The 27,699-nt window shown below is 38.7% G+C and overlaps 1 protein-coding gene across 5 annotated transcripts in view; it reads left to right on the forward strand.

Moving 5' to 3' along the window:
* Nucleotides 1-239: 239 nt before the first annotated feature.
* LOC127432512 (HMG box transcription factor BBX-like) overlaps nt 240-27,699 on the forward strand; it is a 47,456-nt gene continuing 19,996 nt past the window's right edge. For 3 of the 5 annotated variants that reach the window (XM_051683688.1, XM_051683693.1, XM_051683692.1), the window contains exons 1-9: nt 240-373; nt 2,370-2,449; nt 21,074-21,245; nt 21,490-21,747; nt 23,399-23,600; nt 23,689-23,756; nt 26,820-26,900; nt 27,063-27,140; nt 27,434-27,511. In XM_051683688.1, the coding sequence (XP_051539648.1) occupies nt 21,087-21,245; nt 21,490-21,747; nt 23,399-23,600; nt 23,689-23,756; nt 26,820-26,900; nt 27,063-27,140; nt 27,434-27,511 (924 nt within the window). In that variant the 5' untranslated portion in view covers nt 240-373; nt 2,370-2,449; nt 21,074-21,086. Of the gene's footprint in view, nt 374-782; nt 1,054-2,369; nt 2,450-21,073; nt 21,246-21,489; nt 21,748-23,398; nt 23,601-23,688; nt 23,757-26,819; nt 26,901-27,062; nt 27,141-27,433; nt 27,512-27,699 lie in introns of those variants that run through there. The other 2 variants (XM_051683690.1, XM_051683689.1) reach the window with 2 other exon arrangements.

Below are 27,699 nucleotides of genomic sequence, written 5' to 3' on the forward strand. Positions count from 1 at the left end.
CTCCTGTTGATCTAATGAATGATTGTCTGGACTTCTTCTGTAACTACTGAGTGTTGTGCACGTTGTATTAACGTCCAGGACGTTTATGAAGATGTGGTTTTAATCTCTCTGTGTCGAAAGAGTGCCGAAATGTTTCGCGCGCTCTGACTGGCTTCTCGGGCTGTCACTCAAGCGTGCGGCCAATCACAACCGCCCTTACATGAAAACTATTTTCACAGTGCATGTACAGTAGACTGTATGTTGCACACACACACACACACACACACACAAAAAGAAGAAGAAGAAAAAAGTGAACAGGGAAAGACACTGAGAGAGGTGGACAACGGCACGGTCGACATCAGACCTGTAAAGTCACTTTGGTGGCCTGTTGCAGGTAAGCGCCGACGCACATGCACAGTTAAAGACTTTATTTTACAAGCACAACACCGATCTGACACGAATATGCAACACCCAGGAAGCTCTATTAAAGTAGTCTTACACGACTAGTAGAAAGAGAGTGGACCTGAGATCAAAAAGCATAGTGGTGTCATCCTTTAGAAATGGGTGCTGTGATCAATTGAAAGGGAGTAGAAAAGTTTATGGCTGAATGACTTGACTCATAAGGCCATAGAGTGAATGCATGTTGATGATGATGATGATGATGATGTGACAAGGGTAGGCCAGTCGGTCCTGCGCTATGAACATCCACACACAGTGCACACAGGCTTCATAACAGAACAGTCGGTGGGAACACTTGAACGCACGAAGGGGGAGGAGGAGGGCTGCGAGAGAAAACAAGCTGAGAGGGGAATTGTTCGACTGAAACGAAAGTACTCATTCGAAGTGCCATTCGGCCACCACCGTTACTCGTTTTGAGCGATCGGCGCTATTCGGATGTAGTTTTGTCGACTTCACACTGCGCCGTTCCATGCACGGCGGCGTCCATCCGGTAAAAATAATATAGGAGCTGTCTGCACGGACGGCCACTGCAGAGCAGTTCTGGTGTGTCAATAAGTTTGAGGTGCACCGAATGCTGGAATGAGAAGGCCCTGGCGTTTCGGCAGGATTTCAGGGGTAAGTTTGCGCTCACGCACGCCGCGATGACTGAAAACTTGGACATATTTTGTGTGCGAAAAATACCCGAGTGCCGATTGTTCGCGAGCTCGCGCGCAGACTGGGCGAAATTCGTGCCAGTTTGTTGCACCGAGGCGAAGTGGCGAAATGGAGAATCGCACTATTATAAACAACTTCAGCGATCGGTGTGTTTGACACCTGCTTTCTGTGAAATTAACGATGCGACCCTCGAAGCGTAGATACAACATGTACGACATGGGGGGGGGGGAGAGAAGGCAGCGATTTGCTCTCATCAGAGGATCAGAATGGGCACTTCCCTCATCCAGCGCAAGGTTACAGCGTCACGAAAACATTCGAACGCGTCTCATTGAAGTTGCGTTCCAAAAGTGCGAAAATGTCGTTTACGAAGTATCCAGCGCGTGCGGTTATTGCACAGGGGTCTGGCAATGACGCTTTCAGACGAGCTCGAGCTATGTATCTCGCATCACAGGGGGCTAGCAGGCTAGCCAGCTACTTTGATTCCATCTGGCGAAACGCAGCGAGGAACCCTAAGACAAAACCGTATCATGTGAAAAGTCTACCTCGAAAACCCCTAGTTTAAGTAATGAAAGCTCGCGGAGGGGGTTCTCTCTGTATATAAACCGCCTTGGCGGAGTTTGACAGGAGTGAGATTTATACTTCATCTTCCCCAAAGCAAGATGGACTCTCTTTTCGCTTGTATGTGTTGTCACAGCCCACATCGACATTTTTTGCACCGTCTGAGCTCAGCTCAGATAAGGGGTCAAATGAGTTATGAAATGGGCACTATTGTGTTAATAATGCGAGAATTTCAGCGTGATTGGAGTTCTTGATTCGGTGTTCTTCTAGAGTTCCTCCGGGCTGCAGAGAGAGAGAGATAAAGAGAGAGAGAGAGAGCGCGAGCATCGCTCTCAGGCTATACCTGAAAACTAAACGGTCTGTTCGGTCCGTCCACTCGACGAAATAGTGACGGATATGCTTTAATAACACATATGGGAACGAGCCGTCGTGTATTGAATGAATTCCGTGTGTGCTGTGAGTGATGTCACTCGATGTATACGGGTAATTCATAACTTTACGCTTCATCAACAAAACCGAAGGTGCCACCATAGTTTGAAGCAGGAGCAGCGCGCGCACGTATGCCTCCTTCTAATCCACAACACACGGTTAAAAGTCGTTAAAAAAAAAGTCGAGACAGCGTTATGTGGTGCATTTGGCTTTTCTTTCTACGATATATTCCTGTACTGAGGGCACAGTGTGTGTTTTTTTTTTTTTTTTGTTGTTGTTTCACTTTGTAGGTCATCTTCATCGCATGATACAGCCTGACTGACAGATCCATCCTCATCTTTCCAATACAGTATTTCCATATTCTGTGACTGTAAGTACACCTTCACGTCATGCCATGTGTTTTTTCTCCATCAGTAGTTGTATCTTGCGATTTCACAGACTATTTGGGATCTGGTGCCTTCACATCATGTATCAAACAGTCATGACATCACAGATGTTAAGCTCATGTCTGTGTATAATCACCTGCTTATTGGTTTGTGCTCAATCCGAGATGAAATACATATTAATTCTTCAACCTTTTATTATACACAAGCTAGGATGCTCCAAAAAAAAAAGTTATAGTTTTCTTAATGATTGCATTTAATAACAGTAATTGTATACAAACAGTGTGTTTGATCGTCATATAGTCTAATGACCTGTCACATGCACAATATAAAATGCAATTAAATGAATATTCCGGGTTCAATACAAGTTAAGCTCAATCGACAGCATTTGTGGCATAATGTTGAATACCACAAAAATGTATGTCTTGTCCCTCCTTTTCTTAAAAAAAAAGCAAAAATCGAGGTTCCAGTGAGGCACTTAACAATGAAAGTGAATAGAGCCAATTTTTGGAGGGTTTAAAGGCGGAAATGTGAAGCTTATAATTTTATAAAAGCACTTACATTAATGCATCTGTTAAAACTTGTGAATTATATGAGCCGTAAATAGTTGTTTTTACAGTCGTTTTTGGGTTTATGGCATTGCGTCTTTATGACAACGAAGTTGTAAAATTAGCTATAACTTTACACAGAAAAGGTATGTAAGTGATTTTATTACACTAAAGTCATGTTAACACATATATTGTTTACGTCTTGTCTATACTTTTGAAACAGTGAGTATTATAACATTTACTGATTGGGCCCCCCATTCACTTCAAGTGCCTCACTTTTACCCAGATTTGTGCTTTTTTTTTTAAAGAAAAGGAGGGACGAGTCGATATTAATTTTTGTGGTAATTCAACATTATACCACATATGCTATCGATTCAGCATAACTTGTATTGAATGCAGAATATTCCTTTAATAACTGTGATTTTTGCCATTCAAGTTTTTGTAGATAATAGCTGGGGTTATAAAAGATAACTTGCCTAGTAAGTACAATATTGACATTTACATATGAAGTCCCAAACACTACTGTTTGTAATGAACACCTGCCTTTTCTCTTGGACAATACAACAAACTTATAGGTTTTCATTGCATTCAGGAAAAGTGCATCATTGAAGTTTGATTTCAGCCTTTTATTTCTGTAGTAAAACACACACACCTGAGTGTTGTGTAACAGAGGTAAGCGATGAATCAAGTAAGCTGCACCATTGGGTTTAAAGTAGTTTACCCAAGAATGAAAATTCACTCTATATTAATTTACTCATCCTCATGTCATTCCAAAGGCATGTGACTTTCATTCTTTCATTGGACAATAAAGAAGATATTTTAATTAAAATAGCCCTCCATCATTTTAATGCAATCGCAGTGAATAGTGCCATACTTAAAAGATTAAAAAGTGTCATAAAAGTAATCCGTTCGACTTGAGGCCGATTTAAACTTCTGCGCTGAACTTACACCGTAGGCTCTGCGTAGTGGCCAACATAGTGGTATGCTTTTATAGTTTTGCGTTGGTCTGTGAGTATACAGCCAAGTGCTAGTTTTAGTATATTGAGAGAAAATGCCTTCATTTCTAACATAACTATACATTTAATAAATAATGGCAAATGCAATTTGTGGATTCAAAAGTATGTATTAAGTTATAGCTTCATAAAAAACTGTTCATCAAACTATGTAACATTTAGGTACATATTATTTATTATACATGTTTCCTGCCATGCAGAGATAATAATAAATCAGGCATAGACTGTATGCTTGCTAATGTTAATCAAATTACAGTTGAAGTCAGAAGTTTACATACACCTTAGCCAAATACATTTAAACTCAGTTTTTCACAATTCCTGACATTCAATTGTAGAAAACATTCCCTGTCTTAGGTCACTTAGGATCACTACTTTATTTTAAGAATGTGAAATATCAGAGTAATAGTAGAGAGAATGATTTATTTCAGCTTTTATTTCTTTCATCACATTCTCAGTGGGTCAGAAGTTTACATACACTTTGTTAGTATTTGGTATCATTGGCTTTAAATTGTTTAACTTGGGTCAAACATTTTGAGTAGCCTTCCACAAGCTTCTCACAATATGTTGCTGGAATTTTGCCCCATTCCTCCAGACAGAACTGGTGTAACTGAGTCAAGTTTGTAGGCCTCCTTGCTCGCACATGCTTTTTCAGTTCTGTCCACACATTTTCTATCGGATTGAGGTCAGGGCTTTGTGATAGACACTCCAATACCTTGACTTTCTTGTCTTAAGCCATTTTGCCACAACTTTGGAGGTATGCTTGGGGTCATTGTCCATTTGGAAGACCCATTTGAGACCGAGCTTTAACTCCCTGGCTGATGTCTTGAGATGTTTCTTCAATATATCCACATAATTTTCCTTCCTCATGATGCCATCTATTTTGTGAAGTGCACCAGTCCCTCCTGCAGCAAAGCACCCCCACAACATGATGCTTCCACCCCCTTGCATCACGGTTGCAAGCCTTACCCTTTTTCCTCCAAGCATAACTATGGTCATTATGGCCAAACAGTTAAATTTTTGTTTCATCTGACCAGAGGAAATTTCTCCAGAAAGTAAGATCTTTGTCCCCATGTGTACTTGCAAACTGTAGTCTGGCTTTTTATGGCAGTTTTGGAGCAGTGGCTTCTTCCTTGCTGGGCAGCCTTTCAGGTTATGTCGATATAGGACTCATTTTACTGTGGATATAGATACTTGTCTACCTGTTTCCTCCAGCATCTTCACAAGGTCTTTTGCTGTTGTTCTGGGATTGATTTGCACTTTTCGCCCCAAACTACGTTCATTTCAAGGAGACAGAATGCGTCTCCTTCCTGAGCGGTATGATGGCTGCATTGTCCTGTGGTGTTTATACTTGTGTACTATTGTTTGTACAGATGAACGTGGTACCTTCAGGTGTCTTGAAATTGCTCCCAAGGATGAACCAGACTTGTGGAGATCCACATTTTGTTTCTGAGATCTTGGCTGATTTCTTTTGATTTTCCCATGATGTCAAGCAAAGAGGCACTGAGTTTGAAGGTAGGCCTTAAAATACATCCACAGGTACACCTCCAATTCAGTACACCTCCTATCAGAAGCTATATTGGCTAATTATCTAAAGGCTTGACATCATTTTCTGTAATTTACCAAGCTGCTTAAAGGCACAGTTAACTTAGTGTGCATAAACTTCTGACCCACTGGAATTGTGATAAAGTCAATTAAACATGAAACAATCTGTCTGTAAACAATTGTTGGAAAAATTACTTGTATCATGCACAAAGTAGATGTCCTAAACGACTTGCCAAAACTATATTTTACTAATATTAAATCTGTGGAGTGGTTAAAAAAATTAGTTTTAATTACTTCAGCCTAAGCGTATGTAAACTTCTGACTTCAACTATAATGATTAACCATGCGTTGACCAAATTGCGATTTGTTTATAGTTAAAAGTTCTTTAAAAATATCAATATTTTAGTATATAGTTTAAAAGTCCCACTATCCTGTTTTTATAGCTTGTATTTACATTAGGAGTATCAAATAAGCCCTTGTATTTAATAATGTGTGTCTCTTTTTAGGGACATGTTTCTGTATCAAAGTCTACTTCTACTTCTTGTGGCACAACTAATAGGAAACTTTTATATTAAGAGACATAAAGCTAACAGTGAAGACATAATTAAAAGAGTGTGGTATTGCCCAATCCCTTTTCTCTCTTTTGTAGATTCAATCACAGTTTCTTATCTACCTATCTTTGTCATTATCTACCCCATTTAGCTATTTGTTTTTTAATCAAATACTGCCTATTGGACTTTATTAATATGATGGTTATGATTAATGTCATGCACCAGTATCACATTCTTTGAATCTTAGAAGGTTATTGAAATTATACAGAATAGAATAGAGTAGCTTTATATGTATAAGTTTCTTAGAAGTGTAACTTTGTAAATGAACTGCAAACCTATTGCAAATCCTGTCGCTCTGTCACTGTTATCTTTGTTCAGTGAAGTTTTGAACTCTTATTTTATTTAAATTTGGAATATTTAGAGGTAATTTGAAGTTGACCTCACATTAGAAGTGCATGAGAGCACATGAGAGGATAGGAAAATTCCAGCAAACTGTGCACAGTGAACTTCATGAAATGCATAAAGTGTAAAAACCTTGTTCTGATGCTCATAATGAGATTTCACATTTTCAAATTTAATTTTCAAATTTTTCCAAGTCTGTTATTGTTGATTTCCTTTGCCAGTACTGAAATTGGTATTTGCACCTGAGAGACAGAAACAGATAATCGTGGAATCAGTTTATTCAAATTGAAGTCAAGTAATGCTTGCTTAGCTGTCAACAAGAATACTTATTTTTTTTTGTTTTTTTTGTATTTTTTTTTTTAGAGCTTGTTAATGGGTTCATATTTGTTTTTAATATGTTTTGTCTGTCTAAACTTTTATGTTCAAGAAATGTTCCAAGTTAAATAGAACTTAAGCTCCATTGTCAGCATGTTGTCAATTGCCTCAAGATAATCATTTTGACCCATCCCACAGCTTGTAAAAACAAACAAACAGGTTTACAGTTATGCATTTTCAACTTAAGTCAGTCGTGCTAGGAATTGTATTAGAATAAACATTAAAATACACAATCAGTCCCACTAGGATTTCCTGATTATTGCGGCCCAGAATGACTGAATTTGTTTCCGCTTTTCTCAAATATTGCGATTGTTTGTGTTGTTTGGCAGTAAAAACTCACAAATCATCAGTGGAAATGTGTAATTTGTGTCAATGACAGTGTATATGCAATAACATGTAAATATTTTAGTTAATTGAGTTACCAAGGAAAAAATAATGAACACATACAAAAATACCATACATTTAGGTGAAAGCTGTGATATGGCTGTTGGGAGAACTTTAATAATTTTTTTATTAAAATTTTCTGCAGAAAATGCAAGAAAAGTTTTTTAAGATTGAAATAGGCCTACAATAAATCTGTAAACTAAAAACACAAATGAGGATTCAATAATTAGGCCTGTTGTGATTTATTACTTTGTCTAATACAGAAATCTGATATATGGCCATAGACAAACATATAAAACTGTAGTTCATATATTTGAGCATTTGCATACATACTCATATTCCACAAGAAGGCTATTTGGAAGAATAAATGTTACATATATGTAACCTTTTTATATCAGTGAAAACCATATATGAACATGTATTTCATATACAGTTGAAGTCAAAATTTTACATACACTTAGGTTGAAGTCATTAACACATTTTTAACCAATCCACAGATTTCACATTAGCAGACTAGTTTTGGCAAGTCATTTAGGACATCTACTTTGTGCATGACATGAGTAATTTTTCCAACAATTGTTTACAGATGGATTGTTTCACTTATAATTGAGTAAATCACTATTCCAGTGGGTCAGAAGTTTACATACACAAAGTTAACTGTGCCTTTAAGCAGCTTGGAAAATTCTAGAAAATGATGTCAAGCCTTTAGGCAATTAGCTAATTAGCTTCTGATTAGCTAATTGGAGGTGTATGTACATCCTGTGGATGTATTTTAAGGCCTACCTTGAAACTCGGGCCGTTTACACAACAACGTTTTCAACTAAAAATGGAAAACTTTTTATGCGTTTTGGCTGTTCATTTACACGACAACGGTGTTTTGGGGCCTGAAAACGCAAACTTTTGAAAACGTGTTTCAAAGTGCACGTTTTTGAAAACGATGCCGTTATTGTCTCCGTGTAAACATACAAAAACGCGAATTTGTGAAAACGATGACGTCGTGCGCACGTGTATTCAAAACTACAATGGCAAATTACAGGACTGTGTTTGTGCTGCTCAAGATTTTGAGTTTACTGATGCTTCTCCAGCAAAGTAATTGTAGTAAAAAAGCAACCTCATCGTCCGTCCAGACAAAACTGCTACATGTTTTCCCCATCTTCATTTTTTGTATTCGCCGCTCTGTGGAAGAATGCTTATGTGCGCAGGCATGTAGTATTTCTTTACAAAGTAACATCGCCAACTACTGGCCTGGCATGCATAATACAGCGTTTTTAGTCGTTTTCTCAGATCCGTGTGAACGGGGATCGTTTTGACAACATTGCCGTCAGTGCCTCTTTGCTTGACATCATGGGGAAATCAAAAGAAATCAGCCAAGACCTCAGAAAAATAATTGTGGACCTCCACAAGTCTGGTTCATCCTTGGGAGCAATTTCCAAATGCCTTAAGATACAATGTTCATCTGTACAAACAATAGTATGCAAGTATAAACTCCATGGGACCATGCAGCCACCATACCACTCAGTAAGGAGACACATTCTGTATCCTAGAGATGAACGTAGTTTGGTGCGAAAAGTGCAAATCAATCCCAGAACAACAGCAAAGGCCCTTGTGAAGATGCTGGAGGAAACAGGTCTATATCCACAGTAAAACGAGTCCTATATCGACATAACCTGAAAGGCTGCTCAGCAAGGAAGAAGCCACTACTCCAAAACTGCCATAAAAAAGCCAGACTACAGTTTGCAAGTGCACATGGGGACAAAGATCTTACTTTTTGAAAAAATGTCCTCTGGTCTAATGAAACAAAAATGTAACTGTTTGGCCATAATGACCATCGTTATGTTTGGAGAAAAAGGGTGAGGCTTGCAAGCCGAAGAACACCATCCCAACTGTGAAGCATGGGGGTGGCAGTATCATGTTGTGGGGGTGCTTTGCTGCAGGAGGGACTGGTGTACTTCACAAAATAGATGGCATCATGAGGAAAGAAAATTATGTGGATATATTGAAGCAAGGAAGTTAAAGCTTGGTCGCAAATGGGTCTTCCAAATGGACAGTGGCCCCAAGTATACCACCAAAATTGTGGCAAAATGGCTTAAGGACAACAATGTCAAGGTATTGGAGTGTCTATCACAAAGCCCTGACCTCAATCCGATAGAAAATATGTGGGCAGAACTGAAAAAATGTGTGTGAGCAAGGAGGCCTACAAACCTGACTCAGTTACACCAGTTCTGTCTGGAGGAATGGGCCAAAATTCCAGCAACTTATTGTGAGAAGCTTGTGGGAGGCTACCCAAAACGTTTGACCCAAGTTAAACAATTTAAAGGCAATGCTACCAAATACTATTTGTTATTCTGACATTTCACATTCTTAAAATGAAGTAGTGATCCTAACTGACCTAAGACAGACAATGTTTTCTACAATTAAATGTTTAAATGTATTTGGCTAAGGTGTATGTAAACTTCTGACTTCAACTGTAAGTGTATAGTGTATATACTGCCATTTATCAGATTCGTACTAAATTAAGTTCTAGTCACATTTTATTGTAAAATTAAGGGAATTTTAAGTGAAAAGAAATGCCATTAACGCCGGAATTTTGTGTCTCATTCACCGCACTGAGAGTGAAGATTAAACACTAGCTGTGATGTACATGCGCTGTCTGCGGTCCGCGCGAAGTTGAGACAAGGATTTTGGTAGTGAATGCAAAACATTACGGTCTCACGTTAATTTAACATTCGAGTAATGGCAAATGTTTCTTGGCTGTTGCGGGTTCATATATGCAGGGTTAATGACACAGAGGAGTCGAGGAGGAGATGCTCTGTACTGTGGAGATGATGATAGAATGGAAGCTGTGCAGTTGGATGTGTCGTGACCGCTTCAAGTTTTTTTCCAAGCACATGTTTTGCCGCTGTCAGTTTAAAGAAGATATTGGATTACCTCGGATTCACAGTTTATGCTGAAAAATTGCAGGAATTATTTAAAATTGCAAGCTATTGCAAATAATGCCAAGATTGGTTGAATTTGCAAGATTGCAAAATCCTAGAGGAACTACACAATGTTTCGAAAAAGTAGTCACAAGACTAAGAGGGAAATTCACTAAGAATGAATTAAAAGCGCTATTTATTTACACGCCGGTTTATCGCCTGATGCACTAAAGGGATTATGCATATTAGGCAACAACAAAAAACCTTAAATAGCAGATGATGCAACAGACCAACACAATATGGCACACTCTGTCGGGACTGTACAGCATCACTCGACTACTGTGATCCAGACACTTGAATCCTTTTAACATGCCAAAAGTGCACTTGACTACACTGTGCATCTGGATATACAGTATGCCAGATTATAACTCTCTTCTCCATCATTTTATCATTGTTTGATAAAACAATGTTAATCAGAACAACTACTGATTAATAGAAAATGTACACATGCATCTCTTTTAAGTAAAATTAATTTTACCGCCTACTTTCCTGGGACGGTAATAGTGCAGCAATGTTTATTGCGCCGGGCAAATAGCACAGTGTTCAGTACTGATTGTGCCTGCTTAAACAAGATTAAGTTCACTAAATCTTTCACAAGATTTAGTGAATAAGATTTTGCACTGAAATCCCATGTACAAAAATTGTGCCACAAAACTCTGTGTCTTTAACATGTTAACGTTGGACTAGTATGAATCACTTACTAACCTTGTGTATGCGCAGTTCTATCCAATAATTTAACTGCTGTCATGACCATGTTAAGCCAGTAAACCTTAGCGTGTTATCCTCAAAAATACCAGAAAGGAACACAGAATAACTTTTCGCAAAATACTTTTACGTGGCGCAAACTCCACGCACGGGAATCATGTTGGTAAGGCTTAACCATATGTTCATCTGCCTTGAACAGTAGTCCACCACTTAAAGGACAATTCAGACAACTTTTCAAGTAAATTTTTGTATGGAAGAATGTGCTACAGTATATGGACTTTAACAAAATTCAACCCTTTACATTTGTGCTTTTAAATCCTCTGGAATAGCTTGCTATTGTGACTTTAGTAAATTTCTTTAAAGGTATAGTTCACCCAAAAATTTAAATTCTCTTTTACTCACCCTCATGCCATCCCAGATGTGTATGACTTTCTTCTACTGAGCACAAATGAAGATTTTTAGAAGAATATTTCAGCCCTGTAGGTCCATACAATGCAAGTGAATGGTGATCAGACCTTTGTAGCTCCAAAAATCACATAAAGGAAACAGAAGTAATCCATAAGACTCCAGTGGTTACATCTGTCTTCAGAAGCAATAAATTAGGTGTGGGTGAGAAACAGTTCAACATTTAAGTCCTTTTTTTTATTATAAACCTCAACTTTCACTTTTACATCTGAAAGTCACATGTGGTACCTGTTTAGTTTCATTTTCACATCTGAAAGCTAAAGTGGAGATTTAGAGTGAAAAAAAGGACTTCTCACCCACACCTATTATATTGCTTCTGAAGATATGGATTTAAACACTGGAGTCTAATGGATTACTTTTATGTTTCCTTTATGTGATTTTTGGAGCTACAAAGGTCTGATCAGCATTCACTTGCATTGTATGGACCTATAGAGCTGAGATATTTTTCTAAAAATCTTTGTGTTCTACTGAAGAAAGTCAAACACATCTGGGATGGCATAAGGGTGAGTAAATGATAAGAGAATTGTTCTTTTTGGGTGAACTATCCCTGTAAGTGTAATTCCCAATAGTTCTGAAAATTAATGTATTGTGTATTTATGCTCACAACCATGATTCACCATGATAGTCATATATTTAGGTTATGTTGGTTAGAAAGATGTACTTTGATAATTGGTGACAATCTTTTTTTATGTGAGAATATTTTCTCCAAGAAGTTTTTTGAAAATGTAAGCTCCCGCAATGTCTGTTTTATTGCACTATATCAGGTCTTTACTCACTCAAAATGCAGCTATTGCCACTCCAGCTTAGCAAGAAATATGTTATATGGATGCAGTCAAAGATGATTCTGTGATATAGTGTAGGCCCAAAAATGTATTAAAGCAATTACAAATAAATTAAAGCAATAAGCCATGAGAGGCTCCACTTTGCATCGTGCCAAAGAACGCCCCTTACCCATGGTAAAGTCACTGCACTCTGTAAATGATGTTGTAATTGCGATTAAGTTCGATCAGTACAGCTTACGTTACATATTTTGTCTGGAGCATCTGCATGCTACATTCTTTTCGTTATACATCCAAAACAAGCTAACCGTTTCTGAATTACTTTGTTGCGGTTTTATACATCAGTTAATTAAAACAAACAATCAACTTCACATAGCAGCATGAAAAACATAATTGTTATTGCAGTTTTGCCAAAATTATACACAGAAATTGAGCAGTGGACATGTCTATGATTGGTAAATGTTACACTACTGCAAAAACACATTGGGTCTGTTCCAAAACTTGGTAAGCTGCCTCGCTGTTGTGTATGGCAACATCCTAACTGAAATGGTGCCTCAAAAGAGACCGATTTGGAAAACTCTTTATCGTTAGCTCCTGCAGCGCACGGGAGACTCGACTAGCAACTCGTTTCAATACAGGCAAAGTCTTTCTCAAGGCAAGTCAGTCCACTTAGTGGCCAATCTGGAGTTGATTGACTGGGGATGTCTGTAACTAAAAGGTGAGTGGATCTTTTACACGTAAGGCGATACTTTCGTTTCTACATCCGCAATATTGGACGTTCCAATTTCTCCCATTCATTTCAATACAAGTGCTCTTTCTCAGGCTAAATGATAGAGGTGATGTGAGAGGAACGATGCGATACTCATAAATATGCATAGCACACACAAAGTTTGGGTAAAATATTTAGTTTTCTATCATATTAATTGTAGTATTGAATGTATTTTGAATGTATTCTCACTTCGTCAGCTGTCTTGGATTTATTTTTCCACCGAGCTTATAACGGTGCATTCTGGGAACACCCACCCTGGAGAAGGATACATATGATGATACCTTAGTATTTGGCCAAAATGAGATATCTTAAGAGGCAGCATAATTAAAGGGATAGTTCACCCAAAAATGAAAATTCTCTCATTTACTCACCTTCATGATATCCCAGGTGTGTATGACTTTCTTTCTTCACCAGAACACATTTAAAGAAAAATATCTTAGCTCAGTAGGTCCTTAAAATGCAAGTGAATGGAGATTTCTCTTTTGAAGCTCCAAAAATCACAGTCAGCCAGCATAAACGTCATCGATACAACTCCAGCAGTTAAAGTAATTGCTTCTGAAGTGATACGATCACTTTTGGTGTGAAAAAAAGATAATTATTTAAGTACTTTTATAACAATAATCCAAAGCTTTGGGTAAGCTTCACGAGAGGGTGGTGTCCAAGTGGTCTCTCGTGTGACGTAGTGTATTCGTGTTGCCATGATACAGACGTAATCTCACGTTAAGACATGCAGAATAAGCACGCAAACGCACCATTGTGAGTAAAGAAATGGATACAAAATCAGATCTAAATCAAAACCAATCAAGCTGCTGTACAGCATTCCTCCTCCTCACTTGTAAACAGCGCCACTCTTCCAGCTGTGCCGCACATGCCTTAGTTCTCCCGTGTTTCAAGTGCCAATGTGATACGTCAAATAAGTCACACGTACATAAAACTGCTGACCGGAAGCATGATTTAGAGTTTAAAAAAAGTACTTAAATATATACACCAAAAGCGATCGTGTCGTTTTAGAAGACATTAATTTAACAGTCGTATAGACATTAATTTAACAAGAGTCGCATGGATGACGTGTATGCTGACTGTGATTTTTGGAGCCTCAAAACAGCTAAAATATTTTTCTATTTTTCTTCAAATGTGTTCTACTGAAGAAAGAAAGTCATACACACCTATGAGGGTGAGGAAATAATGAGAGAATTAAAATTTTTGGGTGAACTATCCCTTTATGAAGCCTACCTTTTGGAACAGCCTTCGTGTCTGGAGTGCGCCTATGATGTCTTAAAGTGCGGCCTCCGGAGACAGCTCTCAAGGTTTTGAAACAGACCCAATTTAAATATAACTTTTTTTGCTCCACAGGAGTAGACATCAATGGTATGATGTAATTGACACTTCATGATTGCCGTATTTTCTGAAATATGTCACTTTTTATCATCTGAAAGGCCCTGCAACTTATAGTTTGAAGCAACTTGTATACATAACTTTTAATTAACTGATGTCAGCTGGTCAAACACATGCACACCAAAACAGATGAAAACATCAGTCATAGAGACGGAAGAAGCATTTTAAAGTTGCCTATTCAGAGTATTTTGACTTTACAAAGTACTTTATGCATCAATTTGAAATATTTTGTCCATCATAACATTATTATTCTAACAAACTCTAAACCGCTGTGAAAAACTACTCACATGCCCACAAAATGATGTTTCATCACAATCGTAGTAGAAACTTTCAGTCAGTGAACCGGATAATTAATACATTGCAATGAGGCTTCTAAATATCAGAAATATCCACAGTCGCTAATGTTAATGAATGAATAGAATACAACAGGCACACTATTTTACTGACTAAAAGCTGTTTATTTGTGCACAGCATAGAGTTACAGATGTTTTAACAGATGTGGCTTAATTGTTGCGTTTCTTACGTGAGACATAAAAAGTATATGTGAAATCTTCACGGAGCACGTTTGACATCTGAACCGGTGAAGTGCCTGCTGCATGCAACCTCTGTCAGTGCGTTTTATACAGAGATGCGACTTACTGTATGTGTTTTTCTCTCTCAACAATGTGATTTGGACCTGGTGCAACTTATAGTCAGGTGCGACTATATTTACAGTAAATACGGTAGTTCATTGTGGCAGCTGTAATTGTAATCCAAATTACTTATTTAATTAATTGTGCAGGCCTAATAAAAATATATATTTATTATTAATAAATAACGGAATTAACCATTCTTCTGCCAAGTAATTTAGTTCATTAGTGCAACTGTAGGCTGTTTGTGGTTGCCAAGCAACACAACAACCGGATGCATTAATATAGAATGTACAGTCATAGGTTTGCGTTTACAGTCGTTTTACAACTGTTTCGAATGTGGCTCATCCAGTCAGAATTTAGAGCCTGAACTATCTGTTTATAAAAGAAAACCAAGTGGCATCTGCAAACAAATGATGCAAGACCTTTTGCAGAAATACACTATATTGCCAAAAGTATTCGCTCACCCATCCAAATAATTGAATTCAGATGTTCCAATCACTTCCATTGCCACAGGTGTATAAAATCAAGCACCTAGGCATGCAGACTGCTTCTACAAACATTTGTGAAAGAATGGGCCGCTCTCAGGAGCTCAGTGAATTCCAGCGTGGTACTGTGATAGGATGCCACCTGTGCAACAAGTCCAGTCGTGAAATTTCCTCGCTACTAAATATTCCACAGTCAACTGTCAGTGGTATTATAACAAAGTGGAAACGATTGGGAATGACAGCAACTCAGCCACGAAGTGGTAGGTCACGTAAAATGACAGAGCGGGGTCAGCGGATGCTGAGGTGCATACTGCGCAGAGGTCGCCAACTTTCTGCAGAGTCAATCGCTACAGACCTCCAAAGTTCATGTGGCCTTCAGATTAGCTCAAGAACAGTGCGTAGAGAGCTTCATGGAATGGGTTTCCATGGCCGAGCAGCTGCATCCAAGCCATACATCACCAAGTGCAATGCAAAGCGTGGATGCAGTGGTGTAAAGCACGCCGCCACTGGACTCTAGAGCAGTGGAGACGCATTCTCTGGAGTGACGAATCGCGCTTCTCCATCTGGCAATCTGATGGACGAGTCTGGGTTTGGCGGTTGCCAGGAGAACGGTACTTGTCTGACTGCATTGTGCCAACTGTGAAGCTTGGTGGAGGGGGGATTATGGTGTGGGGTTGTTTTTCAGGAGCTGGGTTTGGCCCCTTAGTTCCAGTGAAAGGAACTCTGAATGCTTCAGCATACCAAGAGATTTTGGACAATTCCATGCTCCCAACTTTGTGGGAACAGTTTGGGGATGGCCCCTTCCTGTTCCAACATGACTGCGCACCAGTGCACAAAGCAAGGTCCATAAAGACATGGATGAGCGAGTTTGGTGTGGAAGAACTTGACTGGCCTGCACAGAGTCCTGACCTCAACCCGATAGAGCACCTTTGGGATGAATTAGAGCGAAGACTGCGAGCCAGGCCTTCTCGTCCAACATCAGTGTCTGACCTCACAAATGCACTTCTGGAAGAATGGTCAAAAATTCCCATAAACACACTCCTAAACCTTGTGGAAAGCCTTCCCAGAAGAGTTGAAGCTGTTATAGCTGCAAAGGGTGGGCCGACGTCATATTAAACCCTATGGATTAAGAATGGGATGTCACTTAAGTTCATATGCATCTAAAGGCAGATGAGTGAATACTTTTGGCAATATAGTGTAACTTGACTTTACTAAGCCATGTTGCAATTACTTTTAAAAAATGGTATCAAAGTCATTTTTAGTGGATGTGTGATGGTGTCCTAGCAGAGTTCATCACATTAATTATGGACATGTACCACTCAATTTGACAACCAGAAAGTGTCCAGAAAACTTATTGTCTAAATATTGAACAATATATCTTTTGTTTTATAATTTAAAATAATAAATGTTTTGCTTGAAATATCACTTTAAGATAAACACCTGTAGTTTTCATTTTCAAAAGAAGAATCAAACTTATAGGGCTGCCCCCGACCAAAGATTTTTCTTTTCGACTAGTAATCGTTAGTTTAAGCCATTAGTCGACTAGTTGTCGCACATTTATGATATTAATTTAATTACTTATATATGTTGGGGGGCATCAGAAAATGGTTTGAGTTCCAGGGCAGGGAAAGTACGTTATAAGTAACTTTGCTAACACTGTTCTATATTACAGAGAAACAGTAAACCGTAATAATGACCCTTTAAAATATAAATTATACAAGCGCACACATGAAGCGAGCCACAGCGACACCAAAGCGGTAATGATTCTGAATGTGTCGGAAAAACCAGCAGGGAGACTGTCTGAACATTTTGTTAATTTATAGAGAAAAATGCAATTTAGGGTTGTGCCGACAGACGATGATCTCGGGGATCGATGATGGTCAGAGTGATCACCAATAGCTGATGCCTTTGACGATGTTAAGACGATGTTTGGCTAGTTTTCCCATGTATTCAATTATTATTATAATTATTATTATTATTATTATTATCAAATTAATATTACAAATAATTTGCCCGTGGACACGCAGACACGTGCTTGAAGAAAAACACTTTATTTTTTTAAGAACAGATGACAGAAAAGCCGTCTATGCACATGTATGACATGCTGTTTGTACGGAGGCATGCAGTCTCGGGGAACACACGCATGTAAAAGGTTCTCACGCTTTCTCTGTTTCTGTCTTCTGATTTTTTTTTTTTTGTTGCAACAACAGTATCGTCTATGAGTGCTGCAGATGACCGCAGACATCTCTGCTCAGGAGGTGCTTTGAGTTCAGTTCGTTTTATTTCCACAGAGCAGTTCATTGTGAACGCAACTCGGCAGCCTATTCATCTGTGATTAAAATAAAATAATACAAAAACACGTTCACCTCAAACCATGAATTATATCTCATTGATTATTTGACACTTGCCTGATGGTAAATTGAAAGGTGGTTACTTATATTTTTTTTATCACGTCATTATTTTAATTGCTTTCTCGTTTTGTTTGGAGTGCAATTTGAATTTAGAAATTCATTTGATTTTAAGTTTTTCATTTTTTTAAATAAATTAAATTTTCAATGCAAAATCACTAAAGCAACAATGTTCACCGATCCCTCAGCCCGTGGGTTGCCAATGTAATTGTGTGTGTGTGTGTGTTTGTGTGTGTGTGTGTGTGTGTGTGTGTATATATATATATATATATATATATATATATATATATATATATATATATAATATCTTGTGAAGGAGGGAACAAAACGAATTTATTTACACACATGATGTATTTTCCTGGACAACAAAATACCCGAACGGTACAGAATGCACAAATGAAGAAGGTTATTTGCCAGAGAGATGTTGTCCTTCACAACTGTTGTAAAGCCATCTTTCAAAAAGTTGAACAACACGCATTTTAATTGCACTTAATTTTTTTTCACTTTCATTTTTAGTTAAAAAAAAATAAAAAATAAAGTTCAAAGTTTGAAATTAAGGTGTCTTGCTTTATTGTGTAGGCTTAACCCTTACCCTACTTAACTTTAAGTAGGGTAAGGGTTTTATCCCATAGTACCACCTAGCATCCAACCAGCTGTAATACCGGTGTTCGTTGGTTTCCTGTGGAGTTGTTTTTTTTTTCTGCGACCAACCAACCAATCAAAACTTTGTCAACCAAGACTCTTCTCATCGACTAACGTTTGGTCGACTATTAGGGGGAAGCCCTACAAACTTAACATCGAAATGAATCCTTAATGACAAATTCAATGTCTAAAGTAGGTTGATTAAGCGCCGTTAAGTTCACTATTAGCTGCTCTTTCTCAAGTGTGCATTCTCTTCATTAATGACAGTTTGATTGATCATACAAGATTTTGTCTAGTGACACAAGCCTTTGTTTTTAACACTATCCAAATTAACAGCAAGAGGGCAGCAGACAGTAGTTGATGAAAGCCATACAGAAGATGTCTGCTGGTATTGGAATATCTAGATACACTTTACTCCCAAATACCTTTTGTTGTATTTTCCGAGCACCTCTGGACCAGGGATCAGGAACCTTCCTTTGTTTGTTTGAGGATGTACAGTTTACACTCTAGCCCATGACAATTGCAGCACAATTATTAGAAAACAGTAATTGTTATGAAAATGGTCATTTACTCACCCTCATGTTGTTCCAAACCCATATAACTTTCTTTCTTCCATGGAACACAAAAGTAGATGTTAGGCAGAATGTTAGCCTCAGTCACCGTTCACTTTCATTGCATCTTTTTTGCATACAATGAAAGTGAACGGTGACTGCAGCTGTCACTCGCTTACATTTCTGCCTAACATCTCCTTTTGTGTTTCACAGAAGAAAGAAACTCATACGGGTTTAGAACTGTTTGTGAGCGTACAGTGATGATTTGTGTATGTGAGATGTGTAATCAGGTCTTATTGGAGAGGAGAAAGCGTGTATGCGTGTGAAGGTCACATGTACAGTATAGCTGCACTGGAGCTGCGGCCGCAGAAGAACAGTGCTGAGATCGACAGGGAACTCTGTGTCCGCCTCCCCTCACCGAACACTGCACTGCACTCGATAGCATGCTTGTTTTCCCTGAACTAACAATACACTGCACTCTGAATCTGAGCTGAATCAACATTGTACAATTGTCTTATGTCGGCTCACTCCAGCTGTTTAAGGCCTAAAGATCCTCCCTGCTTAATTTACAAGCCCATCAAAAGTACATTATTGCTGTCTGGCCTTTTCTTATATTCTTATGTCAATTTATATTTACAGACTGTGGCTTTCTCTCTGTCTCCTTCTATCTCTCTATTCTATTCTGCCTCTCATCTATGTCTGGTGTCAATGTGTGTTTATTATAAAAAGTCACTCGTGCCTGGTGGGGTAATATTTATGCAGCACTTATTGTAATATCTCAATTATCACGTCACTGAATGAGAAAGAGAATAAAAAGAGGGAGAAAGCTTTTGTGCAAGTCAGTAATTCAAATATTTATTCCAAAGAGTATTGATAATCTTTGACAACAACAGGAAAGTTTACACATTGCTTTTAGTTATGTAATTTAATGTAGATGTAAAAGGGGAGGTGTAACTAAAAACAGAATTGCAACAATAACATTAATATTGCCTTTGCATATTAAAGGCAGTTATGATGGGACAAAATCAGGGATTTACCTGTGTCACAGCGTTTACCAGATAACAGGGTTTGCTGGCATTACAACAAAGTTGTAACATTGGATTTAACTTTTACACAGTAAAGGTTAGTGATTTTATCACAGTAGAATAATTAGGATAGTTCACCCAAAGATTAAAATTCTCTCATTATTTTCTCATTCTCATGCTATTCCAGATGTGTATGACTTTCTTCTGCTGAACACAAATGAAGATTTTTAGAAGAATATCTCAGCTCTGTAGGTCCTCACAATGCAAGTGAATGGTGACCAGATGTGAGAATGTCCAAAATGCACATAAAGGCAGTATAAAAGATATTCCAGTGTGCACAGCTCCACTCCAGTGATGAAATCCATACCTTCTGAATCAAAATGATAGGTGAGGGTGAGAAAAGTTCAATATTTAAGTCCTTTTTTATCATCACTCTCCACTGGTGATTGGCATTCTTTGTGCATATCACCACCTACTGGGCAGGGAGGAGAATTTATGGAAAAAAACGGACCTAAATATTTATCTGTTTCTCACTCTTACCTATCATATCGCTTCAGAAGGTATGGATTTAACCACTGGAGTCTTATGAATTACTTTTATGCTGACTTTGTGCTTTTTTTGGGGCTTATAAATTTTGGCACCCATTCACTTTCATTATATGGACCAACAAAGCTGAGATATTCTTCTGAAAATCTTCATTTGTGGTCTGTATAAGAAATTCATACATATGAGATGGTATGAGGGTTAGTAAATGATGGAAGAATTTTCATTTTTGTGTGAACATCTCTTTAATATGCAAAGGAAATGTTAATGTTTTTGTTGCAGTTCTGTTTTTACATTTCCTGCCAGGTCATATAATTAAAGTGGGTCATGTTTACATGCCCTCTTCTTGTCTTATGGTATATAATGTGAAGTTACAGTGTATTGGTGCCTGTGGTTGACCTCTGACCTTTGCCCCTTATTAGGGTCAGCAGCAGTATGAAGGGTGGAGGTGGAGGAAAGGAACCTCCGGTGGAGGGAGAGGTCAGCGGAAAGAGGCCCAAACGCAAGTGCCTGCAGTGGCACCCGCTGCTTGCCAAGAAAGCTCCAGACTACTCTGAGGAAGAGGAGGAGGAGGATGAAGAGGAGCTGGAGAAGGTGAATCATTGTACAGGCTGGATTAACTATTGACTCTGCATTAACCCTGCTCTAATGTTCAGTGAGTGTTTCCTGCTGAAAAGACCAGCAGATGTTGTGTTTTGGATGAATAGTTTAATAGGCCTGGAGTAGGTTTTTAGCTTTGACTTTAGATTCATGCAGCTTTCTTCAGTGTTGCTGTTGGAAATGACAAGGTTTCCTTTGTGTCGTCTCTTTCCAATTTTTTTTCCACTCTTCACCTCAGGAGCCAGTGTTATGTGCAAAGAGTGGGGGTCAGGAGACAGAATGTGGTGGAGTGGAAGATGATGGTGAAGAATTCTCATCTGAGCAGCGGGCTCGCCGGCCCATGAATGCCTTCCTGCTGTTCTGCAAACGGCACCGCTCGCTAGTCCGGCAGGAGCACCCACGACTTGACAACCGGGGTGCCACTAAGATCCTGGCAGACTGGTGGGCTGTATTGGATCCCACAGAAAAACAGAAATACACAGACATGGCCAAAGAGGTGAGAGACCAAATTAAGGGCCGTTCACACAGGACACATTTTTGTGTCTGTCTGCATTGTAAAGATGCAATAGATGGACATCTTTGACCATTGTGATGCATGTCATGCCACGAGCGCCACATTTTAAAGACACCCTGTGAAGTTAAAAGAGGGAATCAAAGCTTATTTTTATGCAAGAGCACATTAAACATAGGAGGTGAGCAGGTTTGCATTTGCACATTAAAATAATTCTACTGTTGGGGGGCCTGTGTAGCTCAGCGAGTAAAGACACTGACTACCACCCCTGGAGTCGCGAGTTCGAATCCATGGTGTGCTGAGTGACTCCAGCCAGATCTCCTAAGCAACCAGATTGGCCCGGTTTCTAGGGAGGGTAGAGTCACATGGGGTAACCTCCTCATGGTCACTATAATGTTGTTCGCTCTCACTGGGGCACGTTGTGAGTTGTGCATGGATGCCGCCGTAACGTGCTCAACAAGCCACGTGATGAGATGCATGGGCTGATGGTCTCAGACGCGGAGGCAACTGAGATTCGTCCTCCTCCACCCGGATTGAGGCGAGTCACTATGCCACCACGAGGACTGGGAGTGCATTGGGAATTGGGCAATCCAAATTGAGGAGAAAAAATTAAAATACATTTTATTCCACTGTAAAGATGAAGTGTAGAATTTCCGTGCTACTAGTGTCACCAAAAGGTATGGCGAAAATAATGATTGAATGTTTTCAGCAGGTTTCCTGAACATTCCCCCCATTTGCAGTTGGTCTGACAACCAGAAAGATCTGCAGAAAATTCACATCATTGGTTGCGTCATTGTTGCTGTATCGGGCTGCTCGGGATGCTCAAACAAAAAGAGCAATGTTTTTGATAGCACAACAGATCCATTATTTACAATTTTCAAATCAACCTTGAAATTTCTTATTTATTGATGTCTATATATATATTAAGCTGGGAGAAAGTCATTTAACATCGGAAAAATGCATCTAATATACCTTTTAAAATAATGTTAATCATAAATCAGTATAAGGGACACACATCATGTCCATTAAGGAGTACATCTCTTTATGCTGTAAGATGATTAAAACCCAGTGCTCATTGTGAACAAAGACTTATAATTTAATGAACTGGTTAACATCTGCCCTCTCATTGCGGTCATAGTGCCATTTTCTAGTGTGGGGTCTTCAGTAGGCGATCACTTATTAGCCTTTGCTCCCAAACATTATCAAGTCAGCGAATGCCTCATCACTGCCTCTGCGCAAGATTGGATGTCAGATTGGGTGAAATTGGTGTTCTGTGATCTTACGCCTTTAAATTACATTGTAATGACCCTGGTAGATGTCATGTATTATCTCAGATGATGTGTGTTTTCATCCATAAAGTGTGTACTTCTCTAGTTTGAATGAAACAGTTCAGGCAGAAAAGATAGTTTTGTCATTATTTACTCACACTAATTGTATTGCGAACCGTAAAGCAGTCATTTTTTTGTGGAACACAAAACTAAAATTATCAATAAATTATAATCTGAGACAATGTGTAACTATTCAGTTTTAAGAATGAAATGCTTCACAGTGTCACAGTTTAAACTTCTGCTTTTCTATATTTTTTAAGTGTTTGAATTTACAGTATTATATTAATAGGGTGTTTTGCATTGTACAGTACAAGGATGCCTTCATGAAGGCTAACCCAGGTTACAAATGGTGTCCTGCCACCAACAAGCCGGTAAAGAGTCCCTCCCACTCTGTGAGTAATGCCCGTAAGAAGGTCTGGTCCCTGCCCTCTAACCCTAGCAAGGATTCTTCCGTTGCCAAAAAACAGCCCAAAACTGACAGCACACCCCAGCTTAACTTTGCCATGGCAGGTAGGTACACAACAGAAAAAGCATTTAACGATGAAAAGACAAACCTGTGTGACATCTCTTAACAACTTTTCCTCTGCTGTGTTCATAGATCCCACTAAGATGGGGGGCCTAAGCATGCTGCTGTTAGCTGGGGAACACGCCCTGACTGCCAGAGAGGTATACGACCAGCATCGTAATACATGACACTACAACACAGCTTATTACAGTTTTAGGATTATAGTAAATTATACAGCACATCAGGATGCTCTGCCTCTATTTCGCCAAAGATCCCAAGAGCCTAGGATATGTTGGAAAGCCAGACTTTTGACCAATCGATAAAGTTTGGTGCACGTTGTAGTTTGCTTTTAACTGCCCATTCAGTACGTAGTTCTTTTTAGAAAGAGTAGTTGTTTCCATCCTGCATTTTTCTGTGCAATATCTTAAAATTTGCTTACAAATATTTGGATGGAAACCCAGGATTGGCGCTGCAGCCAAAAATGTGGTGAGTGCCATACATGGGCTTTTTTAAAAAAACATTTGTCTGTTTAATTCCTTACACACATTACGGAAAGCTGCCAATACTGCTTTAGATTCACATATGCTTTAAAAGGTCATTTTTGGCCAGTAACAGTGGGATTCTACGAGGTGTACAAAACAAGTTGATATGTTAGCAGTGTAAACAGGCTTTGTTTTTTTTTATCTAAATTTAATTTAAATCTGTGTGCTTCCTTCAACACACAAACATCTATGCGTTAAATTGGTCCAGTTAAACAAGGTTTTTAAAACAGGAACTGAAAGCAGGGGTCCAGATGAGACTAACAGTTGTTAGTCTAGACCCGTGTCCTTGTATCCCGATATGATTGAGACAAATCTGCATCATTGTGTACTCATGGCAGACCTCTGATATAATGAGCACATGATCAGTGCACACATAAATAGACTATAACAGGCCCATCTCCACGGATACAGCAGCCACAGTGGGTTATGACTAAACACGCTGGCACTGTTTTGGGCCCCAAACTGGGTTTTTGTGCCATTATGAGTTGCACAGACTAGTGCTTTAGTTTTTAGGCTTTGTAGTTGTGGACTGAGATGTCGGTGTGTGTGTGTGTTGCCTACATTGTGAATGTCCCCACAAACATAGGGAAACCTGAAATATGGTACATTTTGATTTTATATATATATATATATATATATATATATATATATATATATATATATATATATATATATATATATATATATAAAATTCCATTCAATTGGATATAACAAATATGTCGTTAGCTCAGTATACAGTCAATAGAAAGTCTCCACCATTACATAAATTCAAACGTGTGTGTGATTCAGGGATGTTTCTGAGCTGTGTGTTTTGTTTGTGTGAGTGTTCCTGTGTGTTCCACAGACTCTCACCCCTGTTAATCCTCTGTAAATTCCATTTTCCTGCCACTAAGTGATCCTAATTACCTTCGGCGCAGTGCATTTGTCACTGAAGAAAGCCACGGGAGGTTTATACAAAACAAAAGACAGTGTCTCCATGTTTTGTAGACTATTACATTACATCATCTGTTTAGCTTATTTTGAGGAGAGGATGTAGAGGAAATGGCAGGGCACAGGGCAAAATCCTCTACCTGTTGACTATTGATTCATACCGTCCATAGTTATAAAGGATATTGTAAAAAAAAAAAAAAAATGCAGCCTTTTTACAATATTTAAATTACCCAGTGTTAATGTATTTTCCCTTAATTGTTTAAAAATGGGTCCTTCTTCAATCGGAGCAATCAAACAGAGATTCAATGTTTGAAGTGTTTCAAATATGTAGTTGCAGTAAAAAATCTAGTTGATATAACCAAGGCACATTTTCCACTCTAAATGAATACAAGGAAGAATGATATTTAATAATTGTATTAATATGCTTTACGCATCAATATAGCAATACATAATACATCAATATTTACCTACATAACTTTTTACTTCAATTACTATATTTTTACAACTGCATTTTAATACACGAATAATGCCATGTTGGGATTATAATAAACAGAACTATCAACACTGCAGGCACTTAATGTGCCGCATCATGTTGCAATGCACTTTCAGTTGATCGACGAATTTTGCACTTTATTTTAAATAATTAACTTGATTTTATCCTGTCCATCTGAAATAAAATTAGTTTATTTACAAATAACATGTTTTTTATTATTATTATTTTTTTCTCCCCTTTTCTCCCCAATTTGGAATGCCCAATTCCCACTACTTAGCAGGTCATCGTGGTGGCGTGATTACTCACCTCAATCCGGGTGGCGGAGGACAAGTCTCAGTTGCCTCCGCTTCTGAGACATTCAGTCTGCGCATCTTATCACATGGCTTGTTGTGCATGACACATGCTGCTCTCCGCGATCCACGCACAAATTACCACACGCCCCATTGAGAGCGAGAACCACTAATCGCGACCACGAGGAGGTTAACCCATGTGACTCTACCCTCCCTAGCAACCAGGCCAATTTGGTTGCTTAGGAGACATGGCTGGAGTCACTCAGCACTCCCTGGATTCAAACTTGCGACTCCACGGGTGGTAGTCAGCGTCAATACTCGCTGAGCTACCCAGGCCCCTACAAATAACATGTTTGAATTAATTGCATTATGTTTCTGATCTATGGACAACAATTTATAATTTCGTTTATATCCATATTTGTATAAACTTATGTTTTTCTAAAATAGTACATGAGAAGTCTGTTTTTATTCTGATGGATAAAGTTGAGTACCAAGTTATTTGCCCATTTGCTGTTCCTGAAAGTCTAAGCAGTATTTTTCTCTTTTTATTTATTTATTTATTCATTTTTACTGTTTAAATAATTCTTGAAAAGAGCAAGCTATGAATTAAATTATGTGTCAAACCTTGTTCCAAAAAGAGCATGTATAACAACAGTAAATTTGCTTCAAGGTAAACTGATGCTAGTAACTTAACGTTAACGCAATCTCCCATTGATTAATTTGGAAATTCCTGCAAAGCTTGTCATAGTGAGCAACAGTAACCAATGGGGTGCGGAGCTTAACGAAGGGTCAATTGATGAGCATTTTCCAATTTATTGAACCTACTTTTGGCTTTTCCATCATGTTGTCAACAGAGGGAGTTGTGGAGTTGCAAATGTCCATGATAAAATTCAAAGAGGATGTTGATTCATAAATTTGCATACTTTTATCACCTTGTTCTGCTTTACTGATGTCCTTTATTCATTTTAGATTTCCTCCAGCTCTTCCCAATCAGGAAGCACAGATGTTGCTAAACATACTGGGAAATCAGCCCTTTTCCAGCTCGCTGAGGTGAGGCTACCTGAAGACCTGTCAGTACTGAACAAGACTCATGAAACCCTCCTTAGCAATGAGACATCTCAGATATGCCTGAGTGGCAGTGTACATCTAAATGACTTGAGCTTAATTATCTGAATGCGTTTTGTTGACAGTCATGTTTGTGCTCCTTCTCAGCAGATTTCTTCCAGTCCAGTGCAGCCAACTGGGGGAAGGAAAAATGCTGAGGATACAAGCTCTCTCACACATGTAGAGGTGAGAGGCATAGACCTGTGTGCCACATTCACACTTGGGGTTTTGGTGTAAACCCTGGTTCGATGGACCACACAGCTTAAAACTGCTTAAACCAGCCTAAGATGGTAACTGGTCTTCAGCTGGTCAAGTGCCCAAAACCCCTCTAAGACCAGACTGGGAGACCAGCTGTAACCAGTAAACCAGCTTAGGCTTATTTCAGCTGTTTTTTTTCCTAAGGGCAAAGAGTTTGGTTCGTTTTATTTGTGTAAAAACTCTCATTCATTTCTCTTTGTTTCTTTTTGTGTCCTCCTTAGGCCTCTGGACCATCTCAGCCAAGCTCACCAGACCTCCCCAAAAGTTGTGTTAAATCACCCCTGTTTCAGCTGGCTGAGGTACAGTTGTACTAAACTCTCTCCTAGAGACTGATTCAGATGTCTCTCACAGTGCTACTAGATTATTCCTGCACAGCACTGCATCAATGTCGAATGTATTTGAGAATTATTTAAAAATATAGTAGTAAAGGCCAAATTGCATCTGAATTTTAAAAATAAACAGTACATTAATTTCTTCGCACTGAAGT

The sequence above is a fragment of the Myxocyprinus asiaticus genome, chromosome 42 (genome assembly GCF_019703515.2).
Source record: "Myxocyprinus asiaticus isolate MX2 ecotype Aquarium Trade chromosome 42, UBuf_Myxa_2, whole genome shotgun sequence".
NCBI lineage: Eukaryota > Metazoa > Chordata > Actinopteri > Cypriniformes > Catostomidae > Myxocyprinus > Myxocyprinus asiaticus.